The following is a 12,441-nucleotide window of genomic DNA, read 5'->3' as shown; positions in this document are numbered from 1 at the left end:
GGAACATTCTGGCATTTGAGCCTCTGACTCTTAACTGCCTTCATGGCTGACTCTACAGTCAGTGATCATATATATCCTGCAGTATGCAGAACATGGTGCAGAGACTTGTTGAATCAGGGGTGGGGAACCTTTTCTGACTGGGGGGCAATATCTTTATCTCCCCACCCCTGCCCGGCCAGACTTGGGTCAGTCGCTTGACATCACTATGATGTCAGGTGATGCTGCACTTTGACGCTCCAATTTGCCAGGACTTCAAAGTGCAGTATGGGACGGTTTGAAAGCCTTTTGCAAACAGCCCCAGTGCTGTGCTTTGGCTATATGCACCTGTTCCTTTTTTCTTTTTTAAAAAAAGATTTTACTAAGACTTTTCGTAATACATACAATTAAACAACAAACTAATCTAAGCAAAAACAAAGAAAAAAAGAGGGGTGGAAGAATGATTCAAAGTCCTGTTTCCAGCTGTTCTTCCCTCTGCTAGGTGATGTTTTTCCAGTCTTCAATTCAGGCATTCAATTTTCTTTCAAGACAAGAAGTCCAAAGGAGGTTCTCTGATTATTAATATAGATAAACATCATCCATAACCTTCTGCTAATCCAACATCACAACTTTTGCTCTAATATTAAGAAGTATTCAGTCCTTGCTCTTTATTCACTCCAGAGTTTCTTCACTGTGATTATGTATTAAGACAATAATCCAGATGAATATGTCCTCTTTCTATCTACAGTTTCTGCTTTCTTCTCGGAGCGTCTGAAGGAAGGACATGTGAGGCTCTATCCAGACAGCCAATGCACACCCAAGCTCCTTTCAAACAGGACGGTCACTGAGAACATGCTGTGTGCAGGAGACACCAGGGAGATTGACGATGCCTGCAAGGTAATCCCAGTTCTAGGAATGTTAGGAATTGCCCTGCTGGATCAGACCAGCACCCTGCAAAGCTCACAGGGAGGACATCAAAGCAATGTCCTATTTTTTGTCTCTAGATTCTGAGGATCAGAGGTAAATAACATCTGACTTTGAACATCTGACTTTGGAGATCCCATATTTCAGAGCGGGTGGGGGAAGCTGGACATAGGATTTTTTTAAAAAAATATTTTTATTAAGGATTTTCTTGTTTTACAGAAGTGTAGTGCCTCGTATTTTTTTCTTCTTCTTCTTCCATGTAACGTTTTTACAAATCCGTTTCATTTGTTGAGGCATTAGGGGGAGAAGAAAACAGAAAGAAAAAAGAAAGGGGGGGTGGGGAGAGGGAGGGTGGATGGGGGTGGGGTCGGGTGGCGGTGTTTCTATTATGTTTAATGTATGTAGAGTTTGGTGTCAGCGTTGCTTGTGTTGTTCACTTGTGTTCCTTTGGTGGTGAGAGAGGTTGGGGTTGGCTTAGGGTGTGATTGTTTGCTTGTGATTGGCTGTGGTGATCTTTGTTTTCGTGTGTGAGTGAGGTGGGTGGGTGTTTTGGATCAGGTTAGCCATATTGATTTGTATGCTGTTGGTGGATTATTGTCATTGTCCTGTTGGGCTGTGTATGTGATAAAGGGGAGCCATACCGGGGTGAAGGCGTCTTCTTCTGTTTGTCCCCGTGTCAGTTTCAGTTTATTAGTTAATTTTTCTAGTAGGGCTGTTTCCCATACTATTTGGTACCATTGGTCCATGCTTACTCCTGACAGGTCTCTCCAGTGTCTGGTTATGATGTTTCTGGTTGCTGAGAGCAGGTGGGTTATAAGTTCTTTGTGGTGTAAATGGGCATTGTTGTCTTGGAAGATGTTTAGTAGGGCCAATTCTGGGGTGATGTCTATTACTTGCTTAGTTATTTTACATATTTCTTGTATGGCTGTTGTCCAGAATAGTTGAATTTTGGGACACTCCCACCACATGTGGAGGTATGTGCCTGAGGAGGTGCACCCTCTCCAGCATTTTGGTGAGGTTCCTGGGTGTATTAGCGCTAGTTTCCTTGGTGTTAGGTACCACCTGTAGGTGAGTTTCAGTGTGAGTTCTTTTCTTTTTGTTGATATGGATTTAAAGGGGGGTTTAGACCACATTCTGGTCCATTGAGTGGGGTTAATCTCATAGCCTATGTCATTCTCCCATTGTTTTTTGATTGTGTCTAGGGGATTTGCGGGATTTTGGAGTAGTATTTTGTATATTGCGGATACCGTCCCTTTACCGTTTCCCTTTGTTGTTAGGAGGAGGTTTTCGAAGGTTGTCAGGGGCCTAGTTGCTGCTGATTTTACTGTTGGGTTGTTTAAGAAGGCATGTAGTTGGTGTTGTGTTAACCAGGTCATTTGGGTGTCTTCTAGTTTGTCTTGTATTTCTTGTGTTGACAAGGGTTTGTTATTTTTATAAAAGTCTATTAGGCGATATAAGCCTTTGGTTCGCCAGGTTTTTGTCTGGAGGTTTTGTGCTGCATGGTAGAATAATGGGTGGTACGCCAGGGGGATTAGTGGGGATGGGGTTGGGGATAGTTTGCCTATTTGTGTTTTCCATGCTTTGAGCATGGTCTGTGTGTACCTGTTAAGTGTTGTGGGAATTTTCTTTAGTTTGTTTGGGAGGAGTGGGTATGTTGTGGTGCAGGTGTTTTCAATTGTGTCCCTCTCTAGGTGTACCCATTGTTTTGTCTCATCTTCTAGTATATATGGGATTATATGGCGTATTTGGTTGGCATTGTAATATGCTTCTATGTTGGGGATTCCCCATCCTCCTTCTGAGGTGGGGAGGTGCAGGTATTTGGGGCTTATTCTTGGTTTTTTATGTGAGAAGATGAAAGAGTGTAGTTTTCTCTGCCAACTGCGAAGTTGGGTTGAGGGGATCCAGATTGGGAGGGTTTGGAATAGGTAGGTTAGTTTTGGGAGTGTGATCATTTTGATCATGGCTATTTTGTCTGAGAGAGTGAAATTCGTGTTATTCCATCTTTTTAGGTCTTTGTTAATTTGTCGCCACAGGGGCTTGTAGTTGTGGAGGTACAGTTTATTGAGGTTTCTGGTTATTTGTACCCCTAGGTATCTGAACTTGGTGTGGCAAAGTTTTATTTTGGTGACCTTCGTGAGTTCTTTTTGGGTGTGAGGAGGGGTGTTGAAGCACATTGCTTCTGACTTTGTAAAATTTACCTGTAGGCCCGACACCATTGCAAATGTGTTGAGTTCTCTGATTAGGGAGGTTGCTGTGCTTATGGGGTCTGGTGTTGTGACCATTAGGTCATCTGCAAAGAGCCCTAATTTATAGGTTCTGCCTTTTATTTCCACTCCCTTGATGTCTGTGGCTGCTCGGATGCGGATTGCTAAGGGTTCCAGAGCCAGGATAAATAAGAAGGGAGACAGTGGGCATCCTTGTTTCGTGCCTCTTTGGATAGCTATAGTATTACAATCCATATTATTAGTTCTGCATCTTGCTGAGGCTTGGGAGTATATTTGTTTGAGGATTTGTAGGAAGTTGGGGCCAAATTTCATGTTAGTTAGTACTGCTAATATGTATTTCCACTCTAAGCAATCAAAGGCTTTGAGGATGTCTAAGGACATAATTGTCAATGGGAGTTTAGTTGCCTTGCTGTGTTCGATCAGGTTCAGTAGTTTCCTGATGGGGTCTGTTATATTGCGGCCAGGGACAAAGCCAGTCTGGTCTGGGGCTATTAACTTGTGTAGGAAGATTTTTAGGCGGTGGGCCAAGATTGATGTGAATATCTTGTAGTCTTGGTTTATTAATGAGATTGGGCGGTATGATTCTACTTTGAGGCTGTCTTTTAGTGGTTTTGGGATGGAGACTATTTTGGAGTGGGTCCAGGTTTTGGGGATGGGGCCCCCTTTTATGATGTCGTTGAATAGGCGGGTCATGTAGGGCATCAAGGGTTCTTTGAATTTCCTATAGAATTCTGCTGTGAAGCCATCTGGGCCTGGGGCTTTGTGTGGTTTCAGGTTTTTGAGGACCGCATCTATTTCCTCTGTGGTGATAGGGCTGTCCATGAATTCCTGTTCCTCATCAGTTAGGGTAGGCATGGTCAGTCCTGCTAGAAATGTTCTGATTTCCTTCTCTGGTGGGTTATGGGAGGTGTATAGGTTGGAGTAGAATTCTGCAAATTCTGAGGTTATTTCTTCGGGGGAGAATGTTATGTTGCCGTCTTTTTTGGTGATGCAGTGTATTCTTGTTTTGAGTGCTTTTTTCCTACATCTATTTGCTAGTAATCTGGAATTTTTCCCTCCATATTCGTAGAAACGTTGTTTAGAGTATAGAATGTTGATCATTGTTTTGTTAATTTCTAGGGAGTCTAGTTCTCTCCTTTTTTGTTCTATAAGTTTGAGGAGTTTTTTAGATCCTGTTTGTTTGTAGCGTGATGAGAGGGCTGTGATGTCTTGTTCTATTTTGCTAATTTTTGAGGAGGTTTGTTTTTTAAGGAATGTTTTCTCTTTTATGCAAGCTCCTCTGGTGACCGCTTTCATTGCGTCCCATAGGAGGGGGGTTGTTATATTGTTTACATCGTTTTCCTTGAAGTAGTTTTGGAGGGTTTTTGTGAGACTCTCTCTAATTTGTTTGTTTGTAGTTAGGATGGGACTGAAGGACCATGATGGGGTGGTTTGTGTTCCTTCTCCTATTTTAACGATGACTTCTACTGGGGCGTGATCTGTGATTTTAATGTTACCTATGTTTGTTGATTCCACTGAGGGGATCAGACCCTGTGTGAGTAGAATGCTGTCCAGTCTGGACACTGTATCATGGCGTCCTGATTGGAATGTATGGCTGATGTCTCCCGGGTTTTGCTCACCCCAAATGTCGTAGAGACCCCTGTTTTTTAGCATTTTTAGTAACTTGTAAGAGTTCCTAGTTGTTGGGGGTTTCCTTCGGAGGAAGGTTGCCCATAGGGTTGTGGGGTGGATATCTTTCAGGGATAAACCTTTCATATTTAGATTGAGGTCCCCTCCTAGGATTGCTTCCCCTTCAGAGAAGGAGAGGAATTTGTTTAGTGTCTTCTGGAAGAATTCTAATTGTTTCGTGTTTGGGGCATATATGGAGCCGATTGTCAGTTTGATTTTGCCATCTAGTGTCCCTTTAGCGAAAATGAATCTGCCTTTTTTGTCCTTGAGGACTGTTGTGGCAGTGAAGTTCAGGTCTCTACTGAGTATTATGGCTACACCACGAGCTTTCCCTGAGCCTTGTGCGACCCACTGTTGACTGAAGCGGGGGTCGCTCAGGAGTTTGCTGCCTTTGGGTGGGTTGTGTATTTCTTGTAGGAAGGTGATGTGTGGTTTCATGGTGTTTATGTATGAGGTGATGCGTTTTCTTTTGATGGGGTTTCCCAGCCCCCTCACATTTAATGTAATTGCTTTTAGGTTAGCCATCTTGCTTATCTATTATGTGGGGCGATTCCCTGCCAACCCGTTCGGGTTGTCCTGTGTCTCTCTCTTCGTGTTGTTTAAAGAACCAGTGGGGTTGCGCTGACCTAGGGTGTGGTGGGTGGGGGGCTAGTGGGAGTAGAGTGAGATTTGGGTTAAAGAGTAGGGGGTAAGTTGTAGGGAGTTTCCTATATGTAGTCATATAGGTGTTTGTTTGGGGTATTTTGGGCCATCTGGCATTTAGCCGGTTGGTCCTAGGTCTCAGCTGGTGTGGAAGGCCATGTTCAAGGACAGGCCATCCCCCCTGTTGTCTGCGATAGGGGGTGATCAGCGAGACAGTGTGAAGTGACTTTGTAACGTCGCTGTCAGGTATAAGGTTCGTAAGCAATGTTGCCAATGTTATAAGCAACATTGTTGGTGTGTTGGGGTGGGGATGTGGGTGCTGGTACGCTCTGGTGCCACCATATTGCTGGTTGGGTATCAGATTTTAGCCTGATTGTGGGTTGTGTTATTAAGGTTGGAGTTGTTTTTCCTTAGTATGGAGTATGAGGATGTTGAAGGTGTGGGTGATGGGGAATGTGGTTGAGGTCGTCTGGACTGGTGTTGGGGTGGGGGTTTCTGTGGGGGTGCGGGGCTGGGGGGGATGTTGATGGTGTTAACTAAATCTATGTTTTGGGGGGGGGAGAGGGGGAAAGGGGGGGAGAAATCACCAGTCCTTCGGTTTGTGGGTTTTTTTTCCTGGTTGCTTCATTCAGCTGCAGTTGTTGTTGTTGTTGTTGTTGTTGTTGTAGGGTTGTCCATCTGCGATGAATTGGTTTGGTTAATCTTGGTCTGGTTTCTTGTGTCGTATGGCCGGCGGGACGGTTCTGAGCGTTGTGCTTGCCTGTATTGGTTTGCGTTGTTCTGCCGCTTCTGTTGTTTCTTTTTGCTCTGTACCGTCGTCCAGTTGCTTGCTGTTGTTTCCTCGTGGTTGGGGCTGTCACTTGGTGGGTTTGTCGGTTGCCATTCCGGTGGGAGGTCGAGTTCAAGGTTCTTTAGTAGTTGCAGGGCCTCAGGTATGTTGGTAACCATGTGTTGTGTTGTATTGGTTGTTACAATGAGACGGAAGGGGAAGCCCCATCGGTATTTGATCCCTGCTTGTTGGAGACGCTGGGTGCATGGGCGCAGGCTTTTCCTCCGGTTTAGAGTATCCTGAGATAGGTCCTGTAGGGCCAGAATGGGGGTTTCTCCATATCGAAGGTTGGTTGAGTTTCTGAGGTTGTTCCATACCTCTTCCTTCTTTTTGTAGCGCGTGAAGCATACAATGATGTCTCTTGGGGAGGCGCTGAGTTTTGGCATAGGTTTTAGGGCTCTGTGAGCCCTCTCCAAGTCATCTGCCTCAAGTTTCAGGCCTGGGATTGTGTTTTTCAGCCAGCGTATAATTAGGTCTGTTGGGCTTTTCTCCTCTGTTTTTTCAGGAAAGTTGCGGAAGCGGATGTTACAGCGTCTATTGCGATCTTCAAGGTCGGCTTGCTTAATTTTCATCTCTCTGTGTTCTGCTTCCATTTGGTTTACCAGTTCGTCCAGTTTCTTGTTCACACGTGCGTTCTCCTCCCGGTATTGCTCTATTATTTTTTCTTGCATTTGGTTTTTGTTCTCTAGAGCTTCCACTTTGGAGGTTAGATTGTTGATTAGTACCTGCATGGGAGCCATTGTGGCCTTCAGTGTTTCTTCTAATCTTGCTTCCATTTCCCTCAGATCTCGTTTCGTTATTGGGTGGTCATCATCTTGAAGGAGGGTTACCATCTTAGCATTTTTTGCCATCTCCCTGGTTGGTGTCATCTCAGTCTCCCTGATAGTTTTGGTTTGAGGTTGGCTTGGCGTCCACTTGGGGTAGGGCGTGTGGTGGTTAGGAGTTGTGCCAGTGGTGATTCCTGGGTATTGTTGGGTTGTTGAGCTGATCAGGCTTTGTTGGCTGGTGGCTTTTACAGAGCGTTTGGATTAGGCGGTCATTTGTGTCACTTCTAGCCTGTGTTTTAAGAACTTCTCTTGGGTTTTCTGTAGTTGCCTCAGCGGTGCCGCCGAGGCTGGGGGGGAGGGCGGGTAAGCAGAGGTGGGTAGACTAACGGACAGACAGTTCATATAAAGGGAGGGGGGTTAGCAGGTAGAGATGCAAGAGATTAGAGGGGTGGGGCCAGGGGGAATATGTGTTTAGGAGGGGGTTGTATATACCCAAAAGGGGTACTGGGGTCCAGTTAAGGTGGAAATTGGGGTTGGGAGTGCGCTTAGAAACAGAGACAGACAGATAGGCTATATGTAAAGGGTGGAGGGAGAAAAGGGAAGAAGAAGAAGAAGAAGAAAGAGAGAAGAAGGGGGGAGGCGGGGGGGGAGAGGGGAGATTGGAGTAAGAGAGAAGAGAGAGAGAGAGACAAAAAGAGTTGAAAGAGAGGAGAGATGGTACAGTAATATCAGAGGTATTAGATTGCAGCAGTAGTTTTAGCTATAGTATGAGGGGGCAAATTATGATAGGGTGATATGAATGTGTGTATGTGTTTCCTTTAGGGGAAGGGGGGGATAGAGAGAGGGAGGAGGGAGAGAGAATGAGAGGAGGAGGGGGAAGGGTGGGGGGGAAGGAGAAGAAAAGAGAGGGGGAGAGGGGAGGAGGGAGGGAGGGGGAGCTGCTGCAATGGTATGGGGGAAAGTCTTATTTTAAAAGAGGGGGGGGGAAAGGGCTCCCCTCTCAAAAACAAACTGACGGACAGGCTGAAAAAAGGGGGGGGTTGATTTTAAAAAATAAAAGGGATAGAGAGAAAAAATATTGGGGATGGAAAATGAAAGGTGGGATAAGGGGAAAAAATGAGGAGGGGTGAAGAGAGAGAGGGGAGAGCAAAAAGGGAGAGAAAAATAAAAGGGGGGAGTTGAGGGGGAGAGTATCAGTAACAATAGCAGTGATCTAGAGGAAATTTTTGTTTTAAAAGAGAGTGGTGGTCGTAGCTGGGGGCGAAAGATTCCCCCCTCAACAACAAGCCAACAAATAGACAAGAACGGGCTTTAAAAAGAGAGAGGGGAAAAAATGTGTGGTTTTTTTTTAAAAAAATAAAAAAAATAGATAATAATATTTCCTCCTAATTATTGTTATTATTTTTTATTTGTAAAAAAGTAATTAAAAATGTACAGGTAAAAGATAAAAACGAGAATTAAAGGTAAAAAAAAAAGGGGGGGTTGTCTTTAGATAGATAGATAGAGCTTTTTATTTTAAAAAGAAAATAAAAATGAGTAAAGTATAGGTAAAAGAGGATAGGTAAAAGAGAGTGGAAAGTCTGGGGCGAAGTGGCAGTCCCAGGAAATGGCCTGTGATGGTTCAGGGCTGTTTTCTGGGTACTGCCATTTTAATTCTTAAGAGGGGAGTTTGAGGTGAAAATAAAATGAGGTTTAAATTGAGGGTGTGTGTGTGTGGAAAAGTGTGTCTTTAAATAGTGTGTAGAAAAGATAGAAATAAAAATAAAGATTCAAATAAAGGGTGGCTGCAGCAGCAGTGGCCCCTCTTTTAAAAAGAAAAATGATAAAAGTAGGTATATGGGGGGGGGGAATAAAAAAGAATTTCTTTTTAAAAAAGGGGGAGAGGGGTAGGAAGGGGTTAAAAAAGGGTTTTGTTTGTTGGTTGTTGTTTTTTATAGAAAAAAGGAGAAAAGAAGGGGGTAGTTTCTTCCTTTCTGTGATCTCCTTTGTCATGCGGCTTTGCATGGAGGGGTCGGCTCCGGTCGGCTCAGCCACGTGTTTTTCGCAGCGTCCTTTGCCTTCCCGTGTTCACCTACCTCCCCTCTTCCTTGTCGGCAAAGCTAGGGCTCCTCTCTCTTTCTTTCTTTCTTTCTTTCTTTCTTTCTTTCTTTCTTTCTTTCTTTCTTTCTTTTTTTCCCTTCTTCCTTCCCCCTTCCCTTTTTCTCCCTCTCTGCGTTAGCTCCCCTGTCTTCCTGGATTTGGAGCTCCTCTCGGCTGTTGGGGGGGGGGGTCGGGTGCCTTTCCGGCTCAATCAAGGTCGTGGGGGGGTGTTTTGGCTCCCTTGAAAGACGCCCCGGGCACCCCCGATTCCTCTCCGTTGGCAGTGTTGGCAGCAGCAGACCTGGGAGCCCGGGAATCGGCCAGACAGAGCCTTTCACTCTGGCTGGCTTCAGGAGCTCTTTTCTGCTGCTGCAGCCGCCATGCTGCCTCCGGAAGTCCCCCCCCCCCCCCCCGGACATAGGATTTTTAAAAATAAATAGCCATTGTGGCTTATAGCCATGGTTTGATGATGATGATGATGATGATATTTATATGCAACTCACCTGACTGGATTACCCTAGCCACTCTGGGCAGCTTTCAGCAAAATAAAAAAACACACAATAAAACACCAAACATTAAAAACTTCCCAGAACAGGGGTGCCTTCAGATGTCTTCTAAATTATCTGACATATGATGGGAGAGTGTTCCACAGGTTGGGTGCCACTACCCAGAAGGCCTTTTATCTGCCATGAATTTTGTCTGCCTAAGCTGTCGACCATCCCTGCACTTTGCAGCAGTGAATCGCATAGAGCAGTGTTTCTCAGACTTGGGTCCTCAGCTGTTGTTGGACTTCAACTCCCCTCATGGCTGACCACTGGTTCTGCTAGCTAAGGATGATGGGTGTTGTACCACAACAGCTGAGGACCCAAGTTTGAGAAACACTGCCAATCAATTTAATTGAGTAACCTTGAGTTTTGTGATGATGAACTCTACAATTCTGTGATTCTGTTGTATTTCCTTTTGGGGGCCTTTTTAAAATACAGTTTTTGGAGTGGATGCAAACATTTTGAACTAGCCTTCAGGTACCAGGCTGGGGAAGGCTGCTTCACCCTTTCCTCCTAGATCACAATATCTCTTTGGCATGGACCTTTGCAAACAGCGGTCATGAAAGCAGCAAGGAAGCCCACTGACCCACTTAAAGGTTAGCTCATTTGGGCACCTGGGTATAGCCAGCTTATTTAGATACTGGTTCCTGGATCTGCTGATCGTAGAAGGACTAGGTGGCTCATTGTGGCTAAAGACTTGTCTTCAGTGAACTTTAATTTGAATAATGAACCTGTTGCTCACTTAATTCACCCCTCTTTTTTCTTTTTGCAGGGTGATTCTGGTGGGCCTTTGGTTTGTCTGAACAATGGCCAAATGAACCTGCTAGGGATCATCAGCTGGGGCGTGGGTTGTGGGAAGAAAGGCATTCCGGGCGTCTACACAAAGGTGGTTCACTATCTGAGCTGGATTCAGGAGAACATGAAGCCTTAATGGCACCTGCAAGCCAGTCATTCCTCCCATTGGAATCTCCTTGCATCAGGGAGAGACAGTGGATGGCAGAACACGAAACTTGTTTCCATATGTATGGAGTGGGAACTAGCAGAAAGCAGGCATGTGCACGTCTGAATGCACCTGCATGTCCAGCATGCATATGACCTCGACATGCACTTTATGAGACAAATGAAATCTTCAGCATAGAGCCACACTTGCCTTGTTTAAAGGAGTGTATATCTTTCCCACTTCCACACAGTAAAGAACTTTTCAAACCAGGAAGCGTTCTAAAGAGCAGTTTATGAACAGGAGAAGACAGAGAGTATATTACTCTAGCAGCAGGCTACACAATAACAATATGTGCAGCCAGCAATAAGAAATTCTCTCACACACGCTTAGCCTGCTGAATGAAGAAAGCTCCAGTTTCCTAAAGGTATTCGAAGAGAACGTGGGCATTGCAAAGAAGGGCCCTGATCTGCTCCACCGTTTCTCCAAGCCGGCTTGCCACTTCTCTCCTGCAAGGCCCCTGACCTGAAAGACCCAAGGCTCCCCCAGCTGGGGACCAAATCGCACTTCTAGTCAGGAACATATTCAGATCCTTTTAATCCAAAAGTTTGTTTGCAGGTATTTAACCTTTCTGTGTATGTTTTATATAAAACACTCTTTAATACAATGTTAACTATCTGTCCAAAGGCAGAGTTGTCTTCTGCTGCTACTTGAAAATACTCCTGTGCTGAAAATTGTCCTTCTGCGTGTGGTTCCTAGGGCATTAAACTACCTTGTCTTTGAATTAATTGGTGTGTATTGTATTAATTTGCTTCAATGTTTTTTCCTTATTTTTTTTTTTTTTTAAAAAGGGTTACAAAGAAAAGGCACGGGCACAGTGTGTATCGACCGATCCGGAGTCCCACTGAAATCAAGAACACGGTAGTTCTGCTTGCCCAGTTCCCACGCATTTTGAGGCGGGTTGTGCAGGAGATCTTTCTCCTAGGTTGTGTGCTCGATGAACATTGGAAAGAGCTGTGACCAGCTTGGAGGGTGGAGTTTGAATTGACACGACAGTGCAAGGATTGGGAAGCTCTGGGCCAAACATGGCGCTTCAGGCCTCCCTTGGGAATCTGCCCCAGTCCTGTTCCACATTTTTCTTGAGTATTAGTCATTAAATTTCTATACTGCCCTTTGAGGATCACAGAGCTGTTTACTGTATAAGAGGCAACAGGGCTTAGTGAGTGGGAAGGGGCTGGGGCAGAGAGCAGTCCAGAAGTGGAGGCTGGAGAGGAGAGGAGGGGCCAAGAGGCAGAGATGAGTCTGGCTGCTGAAGAAGCTGGGGGGTCCGCCCCCCTCTTGTGACCAGCTCCCTTCCCCCTGATCTCCCAGAACCAGAAGAGGTGTGGAAAAGGGTAGAACACCAACAGGCACAGCAATGGAGTCCGGTTGTTTGAGAAAGACTTGGGAGAGGAGACTTAGGCAACTGTGGGAAGGTGGGGATCTTCAGTCCACACAACTGCCTCATAGGGGCTAGATCTACAGGGATGAGTTGCTGTGCTCATTAGGCCTGGTCTGGCCTGACCCTAAACCTCCACTGCCATGTGGGATACCGTTGGGAGAAGAAAAGGCTCAGGAGTAAACCCTACACAAATCTGGAGTGGAGTCCCCAAGGCAGTTGGATGGCACCTTGTATGCCTCCTTCTGGCAGCCTTGGGACCATGTTAGCGAGGCCCAGAGCAGGGTCTTGTCGCCTGGCAGCTCAGGACCTCCATCCACACGGCCCAGGCTTGTGCCCCAGGGAAGCCACTTCAGTGCTGCTATAGCAGCAAGTGGAATTCACCCCCAGAGGTGCACTCCATTGTCTCAA

The 12,441-nt window shown here is 45.5% G+C and overlaps 1 protein-coding gene across 4 annotated transcripts in view; it reads left to right on the top strand.

The window, feature by feature from the left end:
• Positions 1-11,376, top strand: part of PLAT (plasminogen activator, tissue type) — a 36,324-nt gene extending 24,948 nt beyond the window's left edge. For all 4 annotated transcript variants that reach the window (XM_083753292.1, XM_083753295.1, XM_083753294.1 and 1 more), the window contains 2 exons: positions 725-873; positions 10,428-11,376. In XM_083753292.1, the coding sequence (XP_083609418.1) occupies positions 725-873; positions 10,428-10,586 (308 nt within the window). In that variant the 3' untranslated portion in view covers positions 10,587-11,376. The remainder of the gene's footprint in view (positions 1-724; positions 874-10,427) is intronic.
• The last annotated feature ends 1,065 nt before the right edge of the window (positions 11,377-12,441 follow it).

Source organism: Podarcis gaigeae (assembly GCF_964106915.1).
Source record: "Podarcis gaigeae genome assembly, chromosome: 8".
NCBI lineage: Eukaryota > Metazoa > Chordata > Lepidosauria > Squamata > Lacertidae > Podarcis > Podarcis gaigeae.
Note: the sequence above shows the minus strand (reverse complement) of the source record. Positions and strands in the feature narration are given on the sequence as shown.